Raw genomic sequence first — 25,137 nt, 5'->3', positions numbered from 1 at the left:
CAGCAGTAGAAATGCTTGGGAAAAAAAGGGGGTGATGAGTCCTTCTTCATATTTTTTCAACCTGACCAAATACGTCAATTTATAGAAGCTCGTAAACCGACCACCTCCTCCCCAATAGCTTAAATAAGGAGAGGTCTTATGTTATAGATAAGTACCGGTGTAATACTATGTTAATACCCTAAACTAGGTGAATGTCTTAAGTTTTTCTCCTCTCTCTTTTTTTTCTCTGTCCTCCCCTCCAGTTTTCTTTTCTTTTTTTGAAATACAGATTTGATTAAAAATTTAAATGTTTTATTTCTTATTAACATGATCAATTGTAAGGGTCTAATGATTTCTATGAGATCTAACTGTGTTAAGTGAATATCTTCATCAGTTTGTAAATTGAAAATGATAAAGAATTAAAAAAATTTTTTTTCATCTGCCATTTGGATGCCCAATTTTCCAGTCTCACAAGGTCCTCCTGCAATTTATCACAATGGCCTTGTGATTTAACTACTCTGAATAATTTTGTATCATCTGCAAATTTGATTACTTCACTCATCGTATTCTTTTCCAGATCATTATATATATATATTGAAAAGCAGGGGTCCCAGTACAGATCCCTGAGGCATTCCACTGCCCACCCCCCTCCACTGAGAAAATTGTCCATTTAATCCTACTCTCTGTTTCCTGTCTTTTAGCCAGTTTGTAATCCACGAAAAGATATTGCCACCTATCCTATGACTTTTGAGTTTTCTTAGAAGCCTCTCATGAGGAACTTTGTCAAACGCCTTCTGAAAATCCAAACATGACATCTACTGGTTCACCTTTATCTACATGTTTATTAACTCCTTCAAAAAAGTGAAGCAGATTTGTGAGGCAAGACTTCCGTTTGGGTAAATCCATGCTGACCCTATTCCATTAAACCATGTCTTTCTATATGCTCTACGATTTTGATCTTTAGAATAGTTTCCACCATTTTTCCCAGCACTGAAATCAGGCTCCCTGGTTCATAGTTTCCCTGATCGCCCCTGGAGCCCTTTTTAAATATTGGGGTTACAATGGCCACCTTCCAATCTTCATGTACAATAGATGATTTTAATGATAGGTTACAAATTTTAACTAATAGATCTGAAATTTCATTTTTTAGTTCCTTCAGTACCCTAGGATGCATACCATCTGGTCCAGATGATTTGCTACTCTTTAGTTTGTCAATCTGGCCTACTACATTAATTTTTTTTTTTTTTTTTTTTTACAAAGTTATAATTAGTCTTATATTCATACAGTTATTATGTTATATTGTAAAGCTCTTTGCTGAATTAATGTTTGAATGTAAACCGAGGTGATGTTTCTTACGGACCCCGGTATATAAAAAATCCTTAAATAAATAAATAAATAAAATACATCTTCCAGGTTCACAATGATTTGGTTCAGTTCACCTGACTCATCACCCTTGAAAACCATCTCCAGAACTGGTATCTCTCCAACATCCTCATTAGAAAACACAGAAGCAAAGAATTCATTTAATCTTTCTGCAATGGCCTTATCTTCCCTAAGAGCCCCTTTAACCCCACAGTCATCTAACGTTCCAACTGACTTCCTCACAAGTTTCATGCTTTGGATATATTTTTAAAAGTTTATATTATGAGTTTTTGCCTCTACGGCCAACTTCATTTCAAATTCTCTCTTAGCCTGCCTTATCAATGTTTTACATTTAACTTGATAATGCTTATGATTTTTCCTGTTTCCTATTTTCTTCAAGTGTGTTTAAAAAGAGACAAAATTGCCTTAACATAAGCTGTACCTGTAAAGCTACATATCCTAAAATAAGCAAAAATAGTTACATGTGTAAATCCAGACTCATTGGTGTCAACATACACAACAAAAAGTTTATGTTGGGGGTTCTGGTTTCCGGAGTAGGAGTGGGAAGGGACCAGAGATCCCTCCAAGGCCAACTTGTTATCAGTGAGAATAAACAGACATCACTTCTAGGGTGATGGTCCCCTGCTGAAGCAAAGTATCCTAGAAAATACTTAGGGAAGAACACCTCTCTTTACAGTTCACCACTCTTACATTGGCAAAGTGATTCACTTCAGACACATTCACAGAGTATTAATTTATAGCGTGTAGGTTACTCACAAAATAGGTAGGTGACAATAATCCAAACGCTAGCGCACTTAATCCCTGTAATAAATGTCCTGTCCTCTTTTTCCCATTGCCTCTGAAGAACAGAAGACTTTGATCCCACTGTTTACAATATTTGCTGCTATATGACTGAGCTTGTCTCACGGGTCTTATCTTTTAAGCCTCAAAGAACACACTTTACTTACTTCTCAGGACTCCTGGTTCTACAAGTTTATTAAAGATTTTACTGCTTCTTTGCGCTCTTTTTCCCCTACTCCACGGGAAAAGGAACCTTCCTCTTCCAGGAGGGGTTCACAGCTTCCTACTGTAGGAGACATCTCCACTCATGAAAGCTAAAGACTCCTTCTCTTTGTTCTTGTCGACTCACGACTGAAGGTTTGCTTCTAGGGTCTCTGTACTACCTCAGACTGGCCGAAACCACGAAACTGCACCCACCATATTGGAACGGTCTCTATAGCAAATTACTCCAGAGTAGGGCCAAGGGTGTCCCTGCACTTGAATATGCATTAAAACTACCAAAAGGGAATTATGTTCCAAAACGTGAAGTAGTTGATGAGCTCTCAAATGAAAACTGATCGGCCCTACTTAGAGTTAAGATCTGTAGGGAATCACAAAATCATTCCTGGATCTTTATTAACACTCAAGCACAAGCTTAAATTCTGCCAAAAAATGCTGAATCGGTGGCACATTCAGGATCTTTTTTTTTTTCGTGGACATTTTGAATGCTTGTTCGGTCTTGCCTACCTGTAGCATATGATTCTTACAGAGATCGAATGGGCACTGCTGCAGTTGGTGAAACACTGGGGCTTCTTTGCCACGAGGACCACAAAACCTAACAATTTACACATCAAAATACAGCAAGCGTAGTCATCATCTGCAAAGTAAATTTTCTAACTAAAAAAGGTACTTGACTGGGTCCAGTGGCAGCCTCCACCTTCCACTTTTTCACAATGGGGAAAAAGAAGCAAGTTTCAAAAAAGATCCAGATCAGTGACCTGGCAGAAAATCACCACTGACCATGAGACATTTCTCTGTAAGCAGTAAAGAAACTAGACAGTCCCAGAGAGTTCTAGCTCTGCTGAGGAACAGTTAAGTTCATTCTCAAAAATGTATGACTGCATAACGCACACCATCTTCTTAAAATGACCCTGATTTCATAAGAGGGAGAGTAAGTCAGATTGCATATTAGGGAGCCAGCAAGTGGTTTGTCATTCACCGACGGTGCCTCCTTAGAGTGTGTGAAATATCTGTGAATTGTGCATTAGGAGTGCTGTGCAAGCATGTTATAGCACATGGTTCATTTAGCAAATATATGTGCTCAGTAAGTCTATATGCCCAGGATGCATGCAGTGGTGCCACTTTTACATGGTAAGAGAATTGGGGATGTGACGTTATCGAGATTCCAGATAGTGATGGAAAACTCCCATTACCCAGATATTACTAGGTGAGTGGCTTTTCTGGATCTGGATCTTAATTCTCAAAATGGATTTGACAAAATTGCAAGGGAATAAGTGACTCTTTCACGCAGATATCTTTTATCCTGCCCCTGTGCTTTTACACTTCATCGCACCCGCTCTCCTCAGCCATCTCAGATCCTCTCCCTCTGTGATAAGCTGCTCCTTTGCCTCTGGCTTGTGTTCACTTTCACAGAACCAAGCTCTGAACAAATTTGCAATGAAAAGCAGCAGTTACATTTTCTTTCATAATCTGGCACCAGCTCTTTAAACAGTACGAACATGCAAAAGACACAAGCCAAAGTCCTCTTGGAGGTGTCAGCTCTCCTACAATTCAGTTCCGACCATCTTGGCCCACAGCAGTTACTGCACAACACTTCCTGTGTTCAGTGCTTTACTTACAGATGTAATCCAGCTGCGCTGCTGGCATCCTCTGACTTCTCTCTTCAGAAAGATCCTGTTTTAGTGGACATAACCCACTCGTAGTGGTGGCTGACAGTGTGCCCCCTCGCAACCAGAGTCCCTGAGGAGAAGAAAGTGTGGTTCTTAAAAAAAACAAAACCCCCAAAAATGTTTTTAAGCAGCCTCCCTGGGCTCAGTTATGAATGCTGCACTCTGTGCAGCACCAACAAAGCTTCCCTGTAACCATCTACTTCCAATCAAGATTTAAATCTTGTTCTACCTGTTCCACGTGTCTGGTTTGTCCATCTTATCCCACCAAGCATTTCTCTTCTCACCTTTCACATATCTTTTCCTCCCATTCGCTCACTCCATCTCCCACAGCCAGGATCCCATATCCAAACTCCCCAAATAACTTGTTTTTGTAACCCCCCACATACACATAGACTTGTATTTATTCACTTCCAAACATTTGATATTCTGCTTTTTTCCAAAACGGCCTCATAGCGAATTACAATCCGAGGACAGTCTTAACAGGTACAAACCATTCGTCGAGACAGCACAGCAGATGTTCAGGGGTAGTGTGGAGACGCAGTGAGCAGTCTGAACAGCCCTACCTTTGCCTGTTTCTGGAAAGTGAGGGAGGTCAGTTCAATTCAAAGGGAAAGAAGCACCTTGTTCCAGATTTTGGGTGCATAACAGCTGAAAGCCCGAAGTCTTGTGCACACTGGTTTTGTGGAAGTTGTGGGGGTGGGGAGAGAGTCTTTTGGAAGGATCAGAGTTCTCTGGTGGTTGGGTGTAGGGGGCAAGAGAGGGTTCTCCAGGGCCTGCAATTTATTTATTTATTTAAAGTCTTTTATACCGTCGCTAAGTTATATACCATCGCAACGGTTTACATGTAGGCACATAAGTAAGTTTGGAGTAAGCGTACTATAGTACATTCTAACAGGTGCCATTAAGTTTCGGTTACATTAAATCATAAAAATTCGTACAAATGTTTAGTGATGTAGGTTCTGGCCAGGTGTACCTAGAAGAACTTTTACAGGTCAAAAAAAAATCACATTTACTGTGTTATATTATTATTACATTCATTGTGTACTCAATTTGTTAAAATATTGTAATGCACGTTTGTGAGAATAGTGCTGTGTGTCAGTGCTATTTACACATTTAAAGACAAAGCAATGGATTTCAAAATTGAATACTGGTTTCCAGGAGCTGGTGTTGCTTATATAAGATGGGCATTACATGGTGTTGCTTTAGCCCCTATCAAGCTTCATGCCACATTATCTTGCAAGAGCTGGAGGTGTTTCATACTGTACTGGGAAATGCTGTTCAGCAGAGTTACAATAGTGAATCTGACTTGGGATTAATGCATGGATTACGGTGGATAGGTTGTGCTGATCAAGATAATTGCGTAAGTGGCAGATCTAAGAGAGAGCATACGCCTTTAGCATCATTTAATACATTCTTTAAAAGACCCTCATAATTTAGACCAGTGATGGCGAACTCCAGTCCTCGAGTGCCACAATCAAGCCAAGTATTCAGGATATCCACAATGAATATGCATGAGATAGGTTTGCATGCACTGCCTCCACTGTATGCAGATCTATCTCATGCATATTCATTGTAGATATCCTGAAAACCTGGCCTGTTTGTGGCATTTGAGGACTGGAGTTCGCCATCACTGATCTAGAGCCTTGTGTGTGTGCTCAACGACTGTTCCAGATTGTTCCGTGTGAAATGCAATCACATTTTTTGATATAAAAATTTTTTTAAAGGGTTATTGGAGACCTCTGATTAGAGAAACATGAGCTTAGCTTAAGCTAAGCGTTCCATGTGAAATGTAATCTGGAACAGCTGTTGAGCGAATGCACAAGGCTCTAGATTATGAGGGTCTCTTAAAGAATGTATTAAATGATGTTAAAACGTGTGTGCTCCTTTCTCCGTTCTGCTTTTTGTCTCATCTTGATTTTTTTGTATGGTTAGACTTATATCAACGTTTTTTTGGGGGGTTTTTCTGTGTAATCAGCGGATCTGGCATAGATACATGAAGGGAGCTCTTCTTATTACCTTTATAGATATGGGACTCCTTAGTGAGATTTTTTAGTCAAGTTGAACCCCAAGGCTGTGTGCTGATTCTTTGGGATGAAGAGGGGAGGGTTCCTGTACATCTTCTCTCATTCCCCAGCACCTCCCCTCAGTTCACCCATCATCCATTTTCTCTTTCTCCATATTCGCGCACACCTTCTCTCAGCCTGCCCCACCAGGCTGCCGGCTTCTCAGACACTCCCGGCACCCTGCTTCTCCATCTAGTCATATGCAGACAGACTTTATCTCATCCCTTCAAACGGGCCGATACAGTAAAAAACGCAGGAGAGCGGGCGAGTGCCCGCTCTCCTGTGTGTGCGATACAGTAAAAAAATGTATTTAAATTAGGCCCGGCGGTAAAAAGAGGCGCTAGGGACACTAGCGCGTCCCCTAGCGCCTCTTTTTGGACAGGAGCGGCGGCTGTCAGCGGGTTTGACAACTGACGCTCAATTTTGCCGGCGTCTGTTCTCGAGCCCGCTGACAGCCATTGGCTCGGAAACCAGACGTCGGCAAAATTGAGCGTCCGGTTTTTGGCCCGACAGTCGCCGGCCCATTTTAAATTTTTTCTTCTTTTTTTTTTTTACTTTTTTTACCCTTCGGGACCTCCGACTTAATATCGCTATGATATTAAGTCGGAGGGTGCACAGAAAAGCAGTTTTTACTGCTTTTCTGTGCACTTTCCTGGTGCCGGCAGAAACTAGCGCCTACCTTTGGGTAGGCGCTAGTTTCTTAGAGTAAAATGTGCGGCTTGGCTGCACATTTTACTTACTGTATCCCGCATGCATACCTAATAGGGCCCTCAACATGCATTTGCATGTTGAGGGCCCTATTAGATGCCACGGGTTGGACGCGCGTTTTCCTCCCCTTACTGAATAAGGGGTAAGGGGAGCGCACTGCACTGTATCGGCCTGAAAACCTGTTCAGTGGTTTGACATTTATTCTCCCATTTCCTGGTCTCTTCTGTGATTATTTTTCTCCCGTGTTTTTGTTTTTTTTTCTTTAGTTCGGTGATTTTGTCGTACGACCTGTTTGATGGGACGGTGCCTGACACGCCCTTAGTTTTCCTTCATGGGCTCTTTGGCAGCAAGTCCAACTTCCAGGCTGTTGGCAAGGCCTTGGTTCAGAAGACAGGCAAGAAGGTAGGAATCGTGATGCATGGAGTGAGTACAGGACAATGAAAAGATTGGAAGGGGACACGGAGAAGGATGGACAAGCAGGGGCTGGTGATTGACATGAGGTGGGGTTTTAAAGCATATTACTGAGAAAGAAACACTTGTCACTTACCATAGAAAGCTGCGATTTTGGAAGCAGCCTTTATATTGAATTCAGTCCTTTTTATGTTTTAACATGACACTGCTAGGTGGAAGCTGAGCGTCTGATATTCTTACATGCATGTGCCGCTCCTGAAGGGGGGATCAGAAGCACAGCTTCCACACTATTGCAGTGCCGCTGGAATCTGTGACCGTTCCTGACCCAGAGACTCTGGTAAATCAGTGAACTCTCCCGGTCTTCAAAGACACTTGGGAAATCTCTGGACGCCGGCCCCTCTCCTCCCCTCCTATTCCCTGCAGGCTCTCTGGGAGAGGGGAGGGACTGGATTAAGGCCCAGAAGAGCCTTTATTTGCTCTGCTCTCTCCTCTCCAACCTCACTCCCTACTCTGTTCCCTGCATCACAGGAGGGGAGCGGCAGGGAGGCTGGATTAGGGAGCAGATCAGCTCTTGTCTCCTCTGTCTGCCTCACTCCCCCCCCCCCTCTTGTTTCCTGCATACTGCTTGAGAGGAGGGGGGTGTGTGGCTAGCGCAGCAGGGCAGAGGTTGTTCTCTGCTGAGAGAGATTTGAGGTCCTGGCCAGCCGAGTCTGCCATGAGCCCTCTGTGCTCGTACCTCGGGAGAGGGGAGAGGTCAGGACGGAGGTGAAGGAGAATGCTGGGGTTAGGCTTGGGGATAGGGAGGAGAATGCTGGTGTCATACCTAGGTGTGTGTAGGGGGAGAGAAATTAAAGAAAAATTAAAACGTGCATCCGGCCCTTCTCCCCTTAGCCTCATGAATTTCAAGGTAATCCCAACTCAGAGGAAACAGAGAAAAGTGACAACAGAAATGGACAATACTTCTATCTGGTCTGCCTATCCGCATCAGCTATTCGCTTTACAATCCCTGCCACTCTCTCAGAGATCCTCTGTGTTTATCCCAGGCTTTCTTGAATTCAGATACTCTTCTTGTCTCCACCTTCTCCACAGGGAGGAGGCTGTGTTGTGCATCCACTTTATAAAGAAATATTTCCTTAGATTATTCCTGAGTCCACCCCCTTTTACCCTCATCCCATGGCTCCTTGTTCTAGAGCCTCCTGTGATGGAAATTTTGGAAGTATTTGGATTTCTCTATCATATCTCCCCTATCTCGCCTTTCCTGTAGGGTGTGCATGTTTAGATCTCTAAGTCTATCCCCATAACCTTTAGAATGAACACCACTGACCCTTTGAGTAGCCACTCTCTGGACCGACTTTATATCCTTTTGAAAGTGCAGTCTCCAGAATTGTACATAGAAGTTAACTGTTTAAATTTAATATTTGGGCACTTATCCGGCAAAATTAAGGGCATTCTGGGGGTGGTACTGGGAGGAATTGTTAGCTGAATAACTTAGCCGGTTAAGTCTGGTCAGGCCAAAGACTTGCCCTAAAGTTAGCCAGCTATATTCAATAGTGTGCTTGCTTGCACTATTGAAAATACCTCCAAAGTTAGCTAGATAAGTTTATCCGGCTAACTTTGCTATCCAGACTGTGTCTGTCTATAGACCTCCTGATTTATAAATGGATGCTACTCGATCACAGGAGATCCTATATTAAAAAGTGGATGCAAACATAGGAGAGTGGAACTGTGGTGTATGGAGGCTGTGATAGGGATCCGGGCAGGGATCAGCATGTGGCAAACCAAGCTCTTTCAGGAAGCTGTAAGCAGTAGTGTTGCCATGTTTGGAGACGGCCCCATTGTATGTGCACTGCGGCACTCAGATTTTAACAGTCGCTTATAGAAATCTCGGCAAGTGGACAAAATAGTGGCAGATGAGACATCGTGTGGGCAAATGTAGGGAGCACGGGGCTAAGTTTCAAAAGGAACTATCCTTGCTAATGCTAACCAGGGAAAAGTCCTAGATATATTCTTTGATAATAAGCTGGAAATTAAATCAAGCCAGCAGCAACAGCAGCTAAAGGGGGCACATGCTGGTGTGAATTAAACCAAGGCTGTGAAAGCAAAGCAATGGGGGTACCTGCTTTCTTTCACTACAACATTAAAGAATTTAACATAGACAATAAAGATCTATTGCTCCATCCAGTCTGCCCAGTTGTCTTCCTCTCTGGTTCTCTACCACTTTGGGTAGATGAGAATATTAAATTCCCATATTTAAACCAACAGCAGCTAGTCCCTTCTCTCTTCAGGCCTCATGTCCCCTTCATTAGTTTGCTGGCCACTTTTTCTAACATGAATGGCCTTTTAGAGGGTGAATGCCAACGACTGAACCTCGTCATCCAAATATGCCCCAGCACTGGATGACGAGGTTCAGTCGTTGGCATTCACCCTCTAAAAGAACGTTCATGTTAGAAAAAGTGGCCAGCAAACTAATGAAGGGGACATGAGGCCTGAAGATTCTCAGACTGGGCTATTTATCTGTAAAAAATAAATAAATAAATAAATAAATAAAAAAGACAATTGGGGAATTAATGCTACATTTCAAATACTGCATATCAGTGAACCCTGCAGGAGCTTCTCTGAAGGGGAAGTCTATGTACTGAAGATTATCTTCCATTTTGTGTACTTCGTAGGTAGAACCCTAAGACCAGTGGGAAGTAGATTTTACCACCTTCAGAAGAAAAGATACATTTACTCTGGTGGAATTATAGAACTTGAAAAGAAAACTGGAGCAATGTTTGGAGGTGAAAGGGATCAGTAGGGTTAGACAAGGAGGATGTGCTTATTCGGGGGTTTAAGCTGATAAACGTATTTGGAAGTCAAGAAATGGTTTTCAGTGCTGCAGAATTGGCAACAGATGCACAGGGGCTTTTCTGTCTTCCCTTACAAAGTGCTGTTATGCAGTCAGAAGAAAGTTGCACCAGATGGGCCTCTGCTCTCCAATCACCCTGTGGATGTTCAGCTCTGATTTCCCTGCTCTGCGGGGCGGGTTGGGGGGGGGAGGGGTTAAAGGGAGATGACATCTCTCCCCGAGAGGCTGCATACACGAGCGTCTGAGTGTTCTCTTCTCCTGCCCAGCTAGGTGCTGACCATGGATGCCCGCAATCACGGTAACAGTCCACACAGCCCCATCATGACGTATGAGGCAATGAGTGCCGACGTCCAGAGGCTCCTGCACCAACTGCACTTCAGCACATGCATCTTGATTGGGCACAGTATGGGGGGCAAAACTGCCATGACTTTGGCACTTCAGAAGGTAGGTCTGAGGAGGACATGGTAGAAGGCAAAAGTGTAGTGTATGATTGACTGAAGTTGGTGGGTGTGACTAGCAGGCCTCTTGTGTTCTGTGAATGCAGCTGGTGAAAGTTTGTTCAGATGTTGCTGGTAGGACTGTATTCCCTGTAGAGCATGGTGAGAGTTTATGGTTGGGAGTGGTTCATAGGCGCACCAGGGCTGAAGCACCCACAAATATATTTTTGCAGGGAAATAGCACCCATGGAATTTTACTCTCACTCCCAAAGCAATGAGCTGAGGGGGCAATAGTGGGTATGGAGGGACTACAGTTACAATTCTTTTGCATTGTGTATTTTATGTCCTGTCTCTCCTTACACGATTACAGTAGAAGGATGCTGCTGGTCTGAGGCACAAGCCCTGAAACAAATCAATGTCTTTTTGGAGTGTTGCAGCTCATCTCTTGCACTGGCCAACCAGACTCTGGGTGGTCTTCCTCCTCTCTTCGTAATTGAAGATGTCTATCAAGACGCCCTCACTCTTTTCTTACCAGGCTAAATAAAGTCAGGTTCTTCATCCTGTCCACACAGGGCATATTATCTAGGCCTCTAATCAGTTCTGTTGCTTTGGCATGGATCCTTCTGCCTTTTCTTGGGTAGAATTTTTCCAGGGATTGCAATCCTTTCTTCAGGCGCAGTCCTCAGCCCCGTCCAATCCTGTCCGGTCGGATTCTCAGGCGGTGGCCTCTCCCTCTTCTGGTATTACATTTAAACACTGAAGTACACCTCGAGCTGCAGGTGTTCCCAATAGGAACCTGGAGGGCACTGATGATGAGGCAGATCCTGACTCTCTGGAGGATGGGAAAATTCCTCCGGGACTGGAACTGTAGAGGACTATGTTGCGGTTCTTTCATGGAGATGAACTGCCAGCCCTGATTTCCCAGACACTAAAGATGCTGGGAGTCCCTGGGGCAGATTCCATGTCTGAGCCAAAGAAAAATGCTATTGTGGTTTCTTTGCGTAAAGCCTCTTGTTTGTTCCCTGTTATAGAGGCCATTCAAGAATTGATTGATCTTGAGTGGAATGCCCTGGAGGCAAATTTCAAAGGGGGTCAGATCTTAGAAGGCCTGTACCCCCTGAATCCAGTAGTGAGAGAACATCTGTGTTTCCCAAAAGTGGATGTGCTTGTCTGTGCCGTCTCTAAATTGATGACTATCCCCGTGGAAGGAGGAGTGGCCTTGAAGGATGCTCATGATAGAAGGATTGAGACTATCCTTAAGTAAGCATTTGAAGCCGTGGCAATGACATTGCAGATCGCTTCCTTTGGTTCCCTGGTGGCTTGCCACCTTTTTAGCAGATGCAGGCTGTGATTTGGTCCGCACTACGACCACAAGAGTGGCTTCGGTAATAACGGCCAGACATCAGTTACGGCAGAAAAATTGGTTGTCCGATGCGATATCGAAAGTTAATCTTACGAAACTGCCCTTAAAGGCTCACATTTTTTTGGGAGCAAGTTAGAAAAGCTGGCCAGAAAGTGGGGCAATTCCCGATACATAAGTTGCCGGAGGATAAGAAGCAGTTGCCACGCCCCTTTGGTTTGAGGGGTTATCTCAGGGGTTCCAAGCAGTTTTGTCCCTATAGAGGGGCAACCTTTCAAAGGATTCGGACTTTTGGTAGGTCTCGATCCTTTCGTCCCAGACAGCCCAAGCAAGGCATGGACTTGGGTAGTGAACCTCCTGAGCCTCACAATGAAGCTTTCCAGACCCACCCTTGGGAAAAGGAGATGAGGGGTGCCTCTCTCTCTCTTTTATCAGAGGTGGGTTGAGATCACATCGGATCAGTGAGTCCTGGAAGTGATATGAGAACAATATGTGCTGGAGTTTCACAGTGTTCTTCGGGACGTGTTCATGGTGTCTCCCTGCCACTCTCCACAAAAGAAGCAAGCGGTGGAGTGTACACTGTCAAGACTACTCAGTCTGAATGCTATGATTCCAGTACCCCAACTCAAGAAAATATGGGTCGATATTCCATTTATTTCATTGTGTCCAAGAAAGCGAGCTCCTTTCGTCCCATGCTGGACCTCAAAGGGGTCAACCGTCATTTACAGGTGATTCATTTTTGCATGGAAACATTGTGCTCAGTTATAATGGCCATGCAGTTGGGGGAATTTCTGACCTCATTGGATCTGTTCGAGGCGTACCTCCATATTCCCATCCAATTGGTGCAACAATGTTTTCTACATTTCGCGGTGTTAAGAGTGCCATTATCAGTTTCAGGCACTGCCTTTTGGTCTGGCCACCGCACCCAAACCTTTTCCCAAGGTTATGGTGGTGGTGGCAGCAGAGTTGAAAGGATGGGATTCTTGTGCACCCGTATTTAGATGACTGGTTGATTCAGGACAAGTCTCTGGAAGAGAGCCGACTGGTGACCCGTAAGGTGATCTCCCAGTTGCAGGAGTTCAGTTGGGTGGTGAACGTAGCCAAGAACAGTCTTCAGGCATCTCAGTCATTGGAATATCTGGGAGTGCATTTCGACATGAAGCAGGGCAGAGTTTTTCTGCCAGAAGTTTGAATTCAGAAGTTGATGTCACTGGTGCTTCCCTTGGTGTACTCTGTACACACGACAGCATGTGTGGCGGCAACCCTGGAAGTGATGCTGTGGGCAAGGGCACATATGCATCCTCTTCAGTGCTCCCTGCTGTCTCATTGGAACTCGCAGTCGCAGAGGTCTTCGATTCAGCTCCACCTGCCGATGGAAATCTGTTCTCACCTCTAGTGGTGGTTGCAAGAGGAGCATCTGAGAGAGGAAATTTCCCTAACAGCGCCAGACTAGTTGGTCCTCATGACAGATGCAAGCCTCCAGGTTTGGAGAACTCACTGTCAGGAATTAACAGCGCAAGGGCACTGGAATACAAAGAGTCTGTCTGAAACATCAATCGGCTGGAAGCCTGGACGGTCCGGTTGGCATGCTTGCAGTTCAGTGACAGGCTGCGGGGTTGAGTGGTCCTAGTAATGTTGGACAATGTAATGATTGTGGCTTACATCAATTGGCAGAGAGGAACCAAGTGCCAGCAAGTGTCGCAGGAGATAGACCAACTTATGAAATGGGCGGAAATCCATTTTCCGAGATTTCAGCTTCACATATTGCAGGAAAAGACAATGTAAAAGCAGACTTTCTCAGCAGGGAGAGTCTGGACACAAAAGAATGGATATTGTCAGATGAGGCGATTCAGCTGATATGAATCGCTGGGGCCTTCTGTTTCTAGACCTGCTGGCGACTTCTCGCAATGCGAAGGTTCCTCGATTCTTCAGTTGCAAGAAGGATCCGAAGTCCATGGGTATCAATGATCTCATGCAGGCCTGGCCGGAGGACAAGCTGCTGTATTCCTTTCCCCTGTGGCCCATGTTGGGCAGAATGGTTCAGAAGGTTGAAGGCCACAGGGGATGGTGCTCTTGGTGGCACCGGATTGGTCCAGGAGACCATGGTATGCAGATCTTCAAAGACTCCTGGTAGACCTGTTCTGAAGAGAGAGATGTGTTAAGAGGAGTGCCACGGGGATCGATATTGGGACCTGTTCTGTTCAATATCTTTGTGAGCGACATTGCGGAAGGGGTAGAAGGTAAAGTTTATCTATTTGCAGATGATATCAAGATCTGTAACAGAGAGGACATGCTGGAAGGAGTAGAGAGAATGAAAAGTGATTTACAAAGGCTTGAATAGTGGTCGAAGATTTGGAAGCTGGGATTCAATGCCAAGAAGTGCAGATTCATGCTTCTGGGATGCAGTAATCCAAAAGAGCGGTATGAGAGTGAGGGGCGGGGAAAGGCTGATGGGCATGGACCAAGAGTGAGATCTTGGGGTGATAGTTTGTGGCGATCTGAAAATGGTGATGCAATGTGTCAAGGCAATAGCTAAAGGCAGAAGAATGCTGAGCTGCATAAAGAGAGGAATAACCAGTAAGAAAATGGAGGTGGTGATGCCCTTATACAAGTCCTTGGTGAGCCCTCAACTAGAGTACCATGTTCAGTTCTGGAGCCCTTATCTCAAAAGGGATAGAGACAGGATGGAGGCGGTCCAGAGAAGGGCTACCAAAATGATATGGGTTCAGAATCAGAAACCTATGAGGAGCAACTAATGGATATGAATATGTATACCCTGGAAGACAGGCAGCACAGGGGTGATATGATACAGACCTTCAGATACTTAAAAGGTTTTAATGATGTGCAAATGTCAAACCTTTTCTATTGGAAAGAAATCAGTAGAACTAGAGGCCATGAAATGAAACTCCAAGGAGGATGTCTCAGAACCAACGTCAGAAAATATTTCTTCAGAGAGGGTGGTAGACGCCTGGAATGCCCTTCTGGAGGAGGTGGTGAAACCCAAAACAGTGAAGGAATTCAAAAGGATATGATATAAATACTGTGGAATCCTAAAGGCTAAAGGATGGAAATGAAGAAAAGAGTGCATGCAGTAACTTGATGGTGCAGTGGTTATTACTCTTAACCAATAAGCCTTGATACTGTTAATGCAACTCCATCATTGCTCTCTGCTTCAATGGCAGGGGGAAAAGGGGAATTGGATTTGTTCAGCAACCGAGGGCCCTGACTTTTTTACGATCTGGGGAAACAAGTATGGGGGTAACTTGCTGATGCGGCAGTTACTACCCTTAAACAACAAGACTGTTACTGTGATGCAGCTCAAACATTGCTCTGTTTCAACAAGGCATAACAGGGAACTGGATTCAACAGCAATCAATGAGGGCTAGTGTAGGAAACTGATATGCATGGGGTGGGGGGGGGGGTTAACGGGGAACTGGATTCAAACATATAAGCATGGGGTTACCTACACAGCACAGGCTTACTGGGCAGACTGGATGGACCATTTGGTCCTTTTCTGCCATCGTTTCTATGACTTCCGTCTTCTGGTGCACAGGAATCTGTTCCAGCAGGGACCTGTCCTTCACGAAGATCCGACTCAGTTTTGTCTTACGGTATGGCCCTTGAGAGGCTTGCTTGTTGAAGCATGGATGTTCTACTGCAGTGATTGCCACCTTGTTATGAGCACGAAAGTTCTGCACTTCCTTGGCCTATGTGAGGGTTTGGCGAGTGTTTGATGCTTGGTGTGATGATCGAGGAGTGCTTCCTCGTTCAGTTAGGATTCCCTTTCATTTTGGAATTTTTGCAGGATATGTTGAATAAAGAGTTGGCCCTTAATTCCTTGAAGGTACAGGTAGTAGCTCTTGCCTGTTTCAGAGGCCTGGTGAACCCTTATCGGCTCATCCTGATGTGGCCTGTTTCATGCGGGGGAGTGAAACATCTTCATCCTCTCTTGTGGTTACTGGATCCTTTGTGGGGTCTTAATCTGGTGTTGGATTTCTTGGTGGGCCATACGTTTCAGACCACTGCTTAGCTTTTCCTTGTGTTACTGATCTTGAAAAACGTGACGGCAATATGTTATGCAGCGTCAAATTTCCAAGCTGCAGGCCTTGTTGTCTTTCATTGACATTTGCCGAGCTGTGACGTAGTCCTCTTTACACATCTTTTCCAGGTATTATCAACTGGATGTGCAGGCCTGGGACAATGCAACCTTTGCTCGTGCAGTGTTGTCTGGGCCGCAGGCAGCCTACCACCCTATTTGGGAGTAGCTTGGGTACATCCCACTGGTCCTGAATCCATCTATCTGCATGCTAGGAAATGAGAAATTACTACTTACCTGATAATTTCCTTTCCTTAGAGTAGATGGATTCAACTTCCCGCTCTTGGCTGCTGAATGATTGGGTCAGTGGACCTCCTGTGTGACTACGTGTTTCAGGGATTACTGGTAAATTTTCATCCAGTCCCTAGATTAGTGTTCATACATTATTTACCGGAGTTCAGTGTTTCCTGTTGGTTGAATACAGATATGGTTATCTGTTATTAATCAAGTTTTTGCTAGTCTGTCCACGATTGCTTTTGAAGAGAATACTGGCAGGCTGATGTCACTGCAGGGGTATATGTACTGTGGCGTCAGTTTGCTCCATCTTCATCTGCTGGTAGAGGTGCATAACCCACTGGTCCTAAATCTATCTACCCTAAAGAAAAGGAAATTATCAGGTAAATAGAAATTTCTCAATTTATTACCAGAGGATTTGGGTAAGGCAGTTAGCATATCTGGATTTTAAAAGGTTTGGACAAGTTCCTGGAGGAGAAGTCTATAAACTGTTATTAGTCAAGATGACTTAGGGAATAGCCACTGCTTATTACTGGCATCAGTAGCATGGGATCTTCTTAGTGTTTGGGTACTTGCCAGGTACCTGTATCCTGGAATGGCCACTGTCAGAATCAGGATACTGGGCTTGATGGACCCTCGGTCTGACCCAATATGGCAACTACTTATGTTCTTATGCTGCTGCCAGTATGGGCCTTTGGGCCTCTAATGCTTGAAAATAATCACAACTTCATTCTCTAAGCATCACGCAATATTTTTCCTTCCTAAATTTTGAATGGTACTGCACCCCTGAGCGCCAGTGAACTAGTGATAAAGCAGTTGAGTTTGGTTTTCCATCCAGTTGTGCACCCGCCTAACAGCAGTATACTCTAGTTTGTGTAGAAGTATATGAGACGGATTCTAAAATTGTACTTGAAATCAAGATCACTCACATCTGCTGTGTTCCCTCTGTTTATTCTATCATAGGGGAAAAAAAGAGATTGGTCTAAGGAGATTTATTCTTCACACATCCATGGTGGTTTTTTCCTCTGTACTTTGTAAACATCGTAGTTGTTTGCAAATTGTTTGCTGATTGGTTACAGTAGTTTTCCAGGTTTTGAAGTTAGACTGGTGCATGGTTGCCTAATCCCCTGCCTGTCTCTGGTTTAAAGACAAAGCTGTTGGTTTGCCCATTTGCAGCAGTTTGGGAACTGCTGAAATAAGTAACTTAACCGCTTCTGTTGCTTTTGTTTCCATTTATCCTGCAATATGTCTCCCTGCCTTCCAGCTCTCAGATTATTTCAGTTAGCTGGATAAGAGGGGCGTTTTAACTTGTCTGCTAGTTTCTGGATGAATTATATGTCAGGACTGAAGAACAGATTATCTGCACAGCTGTTAGAGGAAACCTCACATAAGGAGATGGAGCCCAGAGTAAGGGAACGCATGCAGCTGGTGGACAGAACACAGGGCTAAGGGGCTGTACTGGTAGAGGTCTGGACGGTACCAATTAGATTTTGTTTTTCTGCTTTCCTGTGCAGCCAGATCTGGTAGAGCGCTTGGTGTGTGTAGATATTAGTCCCGTCCCAACCACTGCACACACCAGTTTTTCAGCCTACATCTCAGCCATGCAGAATGTTCAGCTGGAAGATGGGATCCCGAGGTCGACGGCTCGGAGACTGGCAGAGGAGCAGCTGCAGTCCATAGTGCAGGTCAGTCTGATGGATCAGTCTCTGCTCACCTTGGGCCCTGCAGAACCCTATCTGCGCATCTGCAAGAAACAGGGGCTCCTGCCAGTGGTAAGTAGGTGGTAAAAGCTGCAAAGCTGGTTTGCAAAGCATTCTAGGCCGGAAGCACTGGGCCGGCCCGGTGACTCGGTGGTGGTGTTGTGCCCTGCCTTATAGAGGGACCCAAGTTCGACTCTTAGTTCAGCTTTTCCACTCCCTGAGATGGCTGGGGTTGCTGGATAGGCAGCAGTGTTCCCAGCCCCTGGGGAGGGGGAAGAGTCTCGGTCATTGTGCAGTGGCAACGACGAGTGCCTGGATTTAGGGTCCGTGATTGCAGTAATATGAAAGGAGCCCTGGTGCTTAGCCACTGGCTGAGGACCTTTGCCACAATGACCGGGGCTGATGTAATGGGAGGCTTGTAATGGGAGGCTGATGGGACCAGAGTTCAGTTCTGGCTCCAGTGGCGCTGGTATCCCAAAGGAGGAGGAGGAGGAAGCTGATGGGGAGGGGAGGGGAGGTTGGGTCAGTGCTTTGATTCTGGGATGGTCTTGTTTCTCCGACAAGAAGCCCCAGTGTGTTGGGTAGGGTGCAAATTCCTGTATGACTGGGTCTTTTCATTCCTTCAGGGAACTGCAGTGAGACAGTTCCTCCTCACAAACCTGGTGCAAAAGAACGGAGGCCATGGCTGGCGGCTGAACCTGGAAGCCATATCTCATCACCTGCCGGACATCATGGGCTTTCCAGAGTTCCACCAAGCTTATCCGGGGCCCACACTCTTTTTGGGAGGTGCAGACTCTCCCTACATCAGGTACGGCTTTGGGGAAGGTGAAGCTGTCAGGAAATCCTCAAGGTCAAATTGGAAAGAGGCCTCTCAATCCTTGGAGGAGGGAAGGGCAGAGAGCAGGGGCTGCATTTTCCAGCCTGGAAGGAAGTATGAAGGTGATGGGAGATGTCCATATTCAGAAAGAAGAAATGTTATTTATTTAGACTTGTTATCTGCCGAACCCTGAGAAAACGCTCTTGGTGGGTACAATTTAAAAGATCACATGATGCCAAGTTCACAATACAAACAATAACCCCCTATTAATGTAAATAAAATGAATATAAACACGAAAACAAAAAAAAACCTAGAAATCTCAACAAATACTTCTAAAATTAAAGAAAGGCATAGCCAACCCTGCCTTTAATAACTACCTATTACTATCAGACGTAAAATCATAATACGTTATTCATTCACCATACTGAACTTAAAACCATCTTGGCTTACTAATTAGCACAGAGAATTAAAGACTGCCCTAAAATGATAGCTTTTTACAAGTTTACAAAAAGTTAGATAGTCTAAGCACTCCCTGACTTCCAGAGCCAGCAAATTCCAGATCCTCATGCAGTGCAGCTAGAAAGGCCCTTTCAGGGGTCATGGAAAGATGCAGAGCCTTTAAAGGAGGAGGAGGAGCAGCCCAGTGGCCTAAGCAGCAGGCTATGAACAAGGGAAACCTGGGTTCAAATCCCCACTGCTGCGCCTTGCGACCTTGGGCAAGTCATTTCACCTTCCATTGCCTCAGGTACAAACAGACAGGCCGATACAGGCCAGAGGAGCGCACTGTTAGCCCGCGATTGGCCACCCGTTTTCGACGTGCTATTTTTACCCCTTATTCAGTAAGGGGTAATAGCGCGTCAAACGCGCGGCCAACCCCCCCGAAACTAATAGCGCCCGCAACATGCAAATGCATGTTGCGGGAGCTATTAGTTATTTCCGCGCCATACAGAAAGCAAAATGTGCAGCCAAGCCACACATTTCACTTTCAGAAATTAACGCCTGCCGAAAAGCAGAAAGTCGGAGGCCCCAAAACTTAAAAAAAAAAAAATTAAAAATTGACCTGTGGGTTGAAAACCAGACGCTCAATTTTGCCGGTGTCCATTTTCCGAACCTGTGGCTGTCAGCGGGTTTGAGAACGGACGCCAGTAAAATTGAGCGTCGGCTGTCAAACCCGCTGAGAGCCGCTTCTTCTGTCAAAAAGGAGGCGCTAGGGACGCGCTAGTGTCCCTAGCGCCTCTTTTTACCGCGGGCCCTCATTTAAATACTTGATTGCGCGCCCAGAAGAGGGGCCTGGGCGTGCGTTGGGAGAGCAGGTGCTCGCCTCTGAGTGCCGGCTCTCCCGCGGGATTTACTGTATCGGCCCGTTAGATTGTAAGCCCACTGGAGACAGGCAAACACCCACAGTCCCTGAATGCAATCCACTCCGAAGTGCCTGAAAAGCAAACTATACATGAAAAAAATAAATAAGAAGGCAAAAAAAAAAAAGAGGACTGCAAAGACCTGAAATGTTGTTGTTTTGGAACATATAGCATATGATCATCTTTTTAAGATATAATTTCCATCCCAAGCCCTACAAACATTTGAAGCTTAAATATGCCATTTTAAAAATATGTGAGATCTTACTGGATCCTTCCAGCAATGAGCGCCGCTCACTGTGTGCCAGTACCTGAGCCCTGAGTGTGGTCACTGGAAACCTCCAGCACTGACCTGTCGGCACCTCTTTGTGTGCCATTACGGATCTGATCTATGTTCCCGCTCTCTGTTTTTTTTCCTCTTGCAGCTCCGAGGACTACCCTGAAATTGAACGTCTGTTCCCTGAATCAGAGATCCAGTACATACTGGGCGCGGGGCACTGGGTCCATGCCGACCAACCACAGGAGTTCATCAATGCCATCTGCAAGTTCCTGCTCACGTCATAGGCACGGGGCATCCAGAACTCTTCCACGGATGAAGTGCTCCGGCTGCATGGGGGGGCAGGAACTGCTGGGGCTTTTAAAGTGAGATCTGAGCCGGGACTGTGCAGGCGCAGCCACTGCCCGGGCAGGTCTCTCCAGCGCCCCCCGCCATTCCTCGTGGAGGGTCGCGTGCTGCAGGCCTGCCAGCAGCTCCTTGACAGTTCAGCGGTATCCTGCAGGCCAGGCTCTGCAACCAAAGAACGTCTGCCACATGTTAGGGGCTTAAAGTGTCATTCTAGTGCTAGCGAGTCGCTTTTCCAGAGGGAGGGCCTGGTGAGGGCTTTCACGGCCTCTGGTCTTTCCTAGGTTGGCAGAGTTGCCACTGGGGGGCCAGGTTCCATGCCAGAGAGGGCAGGATTAATGTTTGGCACAGGCTGCTGGAAGCTAAAACACTTGCTGACTTTGAAAAATATTTCTAGGGGGGTTCTTTTCGCTTTTCCTCAAAGTGAAAAGGAGGGGTCTCCAGCAGGCGAGCTGTTGTTTGGTTTGGTTTGATATTTGGGGAGGAGGACCTTAAACCTCTGGGTAACGTTTTATTTATTGTACTACTGCTCCTTGACCATCAAACACAAGCTTAACATCACAGCTGTTTCACTGCATGGCGCTTCCCTTCAGCATGTCACTGCCACACTGCATGCCTGGCTGAAGCCTCCCTTCATAACTGCAGATGGACGCGAGAGTTTCTTTCTTTTTGTGTCTAGGAAAAGATCATAGAGCCCCCACCTGCATAGCATCACCCCCACGTTTCAGGGCACAGGGGACCCAATTCTGAGAGCTGGATTTGTCAGGCCGATGCAATATCGATGCGCTAAAAAATGTACATCCAAACTGGATGTACTGGTTTGGTTTTTTTTTTACTTGCGCACAATCACCTCTCCTGGGCGCTCAAGACAATAAGCAAATGAGCCGCTGTGCTAAAAAGGATGCACTAGGAAAACATTGTGTATCTGCAGTGCATCCATGGCATCGGGCACCCAGGAGCAGTGGATGTGCACAGGTTAGGAAAATAGACGCTCAATTTTAGGAATGTCCGAGGGTCCATTTTTTTTCTAATACGTGCACAGCCGTGGGCTAGGAAATGGATGCTCGTAAATTGTGTTTCCGTTTTCATAACCTGACTGCGGCCAAGATGTTTTTTTTCATGTTGCTATTTTCGGTGGTTCCTCGGACTTAATATCGCCATGGTATTAAGTCAGAAGAACCACAGAAAAGCAGTATTTTATGCTTTTCTGTAAACTTTTGAGGCTCCTCAAGACTTAATGCCAGCTCCAGGGTTGGCGTTAACCTTTGAGAGTTAAAATGTGCGTGGTGGGTGCATATTTATTTTTTACATAAGGGGGTAATAGCCTCAGCAACACAGCATTTACATGTGATACGCGCTATTATCTACACCCGGGTTTGGTCACGCGTTTTGGATGTGCTAATCCCCTTAGGGGCGGATTTTAAGAGCCCTGCTCGCCTAAATCCGCACAAATCCGGTCGGATTTAGGCGAGCAGGGCCCTGCGCGCCGGTGAGCCTATTTTACATAGGCTCACCGGCGCCCGCAGACCCCGGGACTCGCGTAAGTCCCGGGGTTCTCCGAGGGGGGCGTGTCGGGGGCGGGCCTGGTCGTCGCGGCATTTAGGGGGCGTGCCGGGAGCGTTTCGGGGGCAGGCCCGGGGGGGTGGTTACGGCCTGGGGCGGCCCGGGGGTGTGGCCGCGCCCTCCGGACCCGCCCCCAGGTTGCGTCCCGGCGCGCTAGCGGCCCGCTGGCGCGCGGGGATTTACGCCTCCCTCTGGGAGGCGTAAATCCCCCAACAAAGGTAAGGGGGGGGGCTTAGACAGGGCCAGGTGGGTGGGTTAGGTAGGGGAAGGGAGGGGAAGGTGAGGGGAGGGCAAAAGGAAGTTCCCTCCGAGGCCGCTCCGATTTCGGAGCGGCCTCGGAGGGAACGGGGGTAGGCTGCGCGGCTTGGCGCGCGCCGGCTATACAGAATTCATAGCCTTGCGCGCGCCGATCCAGGATTTTAGCGGATACGCGCGGCTCCGCGCGTATCTACTAAAATCCCACGTACTTTTGCTTGCGCCTGATGCGCCAGCAAAAGTACGCCTATTCACGTTTTTTGAAAATCTACCCCTTATTGTATAAGGGGTTATGGACATGCATCCACCACGCGGGTTAGTCTGTGCGCTAGCCTGAGCGCCTGGTATTACATTGGCCTGTGTGTTTCCTTTGATCTTCGAGGAAATCATTGCTTCTGGTCCTGATCTGCAGTCCCTAAACTACCAATCATTAATGAATCTCCATGCAGTATCTGTCCTATCATTCCTTAATGACTCTCTTCCCAAATGAATGGACAAGAGCTTACAGCGTTACAAAATTAATTTTTTTTGTAATTGGCTCCTGCTGCTGCCGCCTCATGCCCTTGTGCGTTGGGACCAGCCCTATCTCTAGCAGAACGCTGTCCACTCTCATCCGCATGGCCTCTAAACAGCTCCAGCTCCCGTCCATGTACATGCATGAGATGTAGATTTTCATAAAGTTTCTCTCCCACACCAGTTTTATTTGCATGTTTTGATTGCCTTGAACACCAGACCTATTGGGGGGTTGCTGAGGACCTGCAGCATAAAGGCAACTGCTCCTGGGTGTGTGAGCAGCGCCGGGGCCAATAAAACAACTCTGACTTTCTCCTTGAAAAAATGGTGACCTGTTACAGCATAGGCCGAGTTTCCTCTTTTCTTCTTTTATGAGGTATAAGGATCCAGGATCCGTTTCCTATTTGTTCTGTTTTGGGAAGCACTGAAAATAAAGCAGCCTCATTGGTGTAGGGCCGGGGGAGTGTCTTTATGTCTTACTGACTGAATGTCCTAAGGATTAATCGTCATCGTTGATTTCAAAGCTCTCTGATTGTGGAGAGTCAGGGCTACATCCACCAGCAGGCAACAGTTGGGGACCCCACCACAGGGGCCTGGAGAGTCTTGGTTATACACACACACACTACCCTTCCCAGGAAGCAGGGGTGCTGCTGGCAATGGGCACACAGGGCTTGTACCCTGAATCTATTGGCCAGGGCCCTGAACGTGTTTATAAGTACATAATTGTTTTAATTTATGTTTAATTTTATAAGCATGTGAGGGTCTTATTTTAATTTGCTTTTGTATTTTTATTGTGTATGTGAACTGTAATCTACGATGGATCCTAGAGAGCTGTAAAATTTAAGAACCATAAATAAATAAATACATACATACATACATACATACATACATACATACATAATCTCCAATAGCTCTTCTGTTTCCATTACTGCAGGGGCTGGAAAGGGGAGCAGAGCAATTGTTTTGTTTCCTTCTCTGCAGTATCTGCTCCAAACGTACCCCCTTCCCTCCATACCAGGGGTAAGACTGAGCAGACAGTGTGGGCATCCTGTGAGAAGAAACAGGATCCAGTGCGGGCTGGAGAATGGAGCAGAGCAATTTGTTTTCTGCTCTGCCGTGTCCTGTGCTCTAATCTCATTCTCTCTCTCCCTGTCTCCTGGTTTCAACAGGAAGGGAGAGGCTGGACCAACTACAGATACAGCATGCGATCCCAGGACTCAAGACTCAGTGTGGGCAATGCTGCGGAGGAAGCATCCTAGACAGCACCATCAGGGAGCTGTAGGCAATTGCTGAAGAGGGAAAGCAAATCAATGCTGAAACAGGAGGAGGTGAAAAGAGGGTGACTGGTGTGGGAGGGGAGACATGGGAGAGGATAAATCTTAGGGGCGGTGAGGGGTGGGTTGAATGGTGAGAGGGAGCATGAGAAGGAGAGGCAAGTGCACCATCCTTTCCCCATCGCCCTGAGATCAGCAATGCAAACTTGGGCTGTCTGATGAAAGAGAACCAGGGTATGAAGATGCATGAAAATCATGTGGGAGGAGGGGATATGTGTGAGGGAATGCAGGGGCCCAATACATTGGGGAGTGGATGGAAGAGAGAGCCAGATGAGGAGAGTCTGCGTCAAAGAAAGCCATAGATGGTGAGGGGAGTGAAGAAAGCCAAAGAGTGGGAGATTTAGGGAAAAGGGAGTGATGGGGTGAGCAGAGCCAGAGGTGTGATGGAAGTGGAGTGGGGGAGAGAAAGCTAGATTATGAGATTGAAAGGAGGAAGGGTTTGAGAGACAAAAGGGGGAGGGGGGGGGAAGCCATAAGGGATGATGTGGGAACATGTATGATAGAGAGGCAGAGAGGATATATTAGGTGGAGGAAAGGGGGAAGTATGCAAAGGGATGACTGGGAATGAAAGGAAATCAGAGAATGGAAGAAAAATAAGAGGAATAATTGGGGGTGAGGAAGACAAACTGAAGGGGATGGGAGAATGTGAAAGGTGAGTAAAATAAAATGAGTGAGAAAGTGAATGGGAGCACAAAAAAAGAAACCTACTACAACAGCATTTAACTTTCAAAAAGGTGACTGATAAAATGAGGAAAATGGTTAGGAAAAAAACTGAAAGGAGCAACTGCAA

General features: G+C 46.0%; 1 protein-coding gene across 3 annotated transcripts in view; it reads left to right on the top strand.

Moving 5' to 3' along the window:
* ABHD11 (abhydrolase domain containing 11) overlaps positions 1 to 21,913 on the top strand; it is a 109,990-nt gene extending 88,077 nt beyond the window's left edge. For 2 of the 3 annotated variants that reach the window (XM_029613028.1, XM_029613024.1), the window contains 5 exons: positions 7,069 to 7,204; positions 10,332 to 10,505; positions 17,703 to 17,873; positions 18,515 to 18,696; positions 20,486 to 21,913. In XM_029613028.1, coding sequence (XP_029468888.1) covers positions 7,069 to 7,204; positions 10,332 to 10,505; positions 17,703 to 17,873; positions 18,515 to 18,696; positions 20,486 to 20,624 — 802 coding nt within the window. In that variant the 3' untranslated portion in view covers positions 20,625 to 21,913. Of the gene's footprint in view, positions 1 to 7,068; positions 7,205 to 10,327; positions 10,506 to 17,702; positions 17,874 to 18,514; positions 18,697 to 20,485 lie in introns of all 3 variants that reach the window. The other variant, XM_029613029.1, reaches the window with a different exon arrangement.
* The last annotated feature ends 3,224 nt before the right edge of the window (positions 21,914 to 25,137 follow it).

The sequence above is a fragment of the Rhinatrema bivittatum genome, chromosome 8 (genome assembly GCF_901001135.1).
Source record: "Rhinatrema bivittatum chromosome 8, aRhiBiv1.1, whole genome shotgun sequence".
Classification (NCBI taxonomy): Eukaryota; Metazoa; Chordata; class Amphibia; order Gymnophiona; family Rhinatrematidae; genus Rhinatrema; species Rhinatrema bivittatum.
Note: the sequence above shows the minus strand (reverse complement) of the source record. Positions and strands in the feature narration are given on the sequence as shown.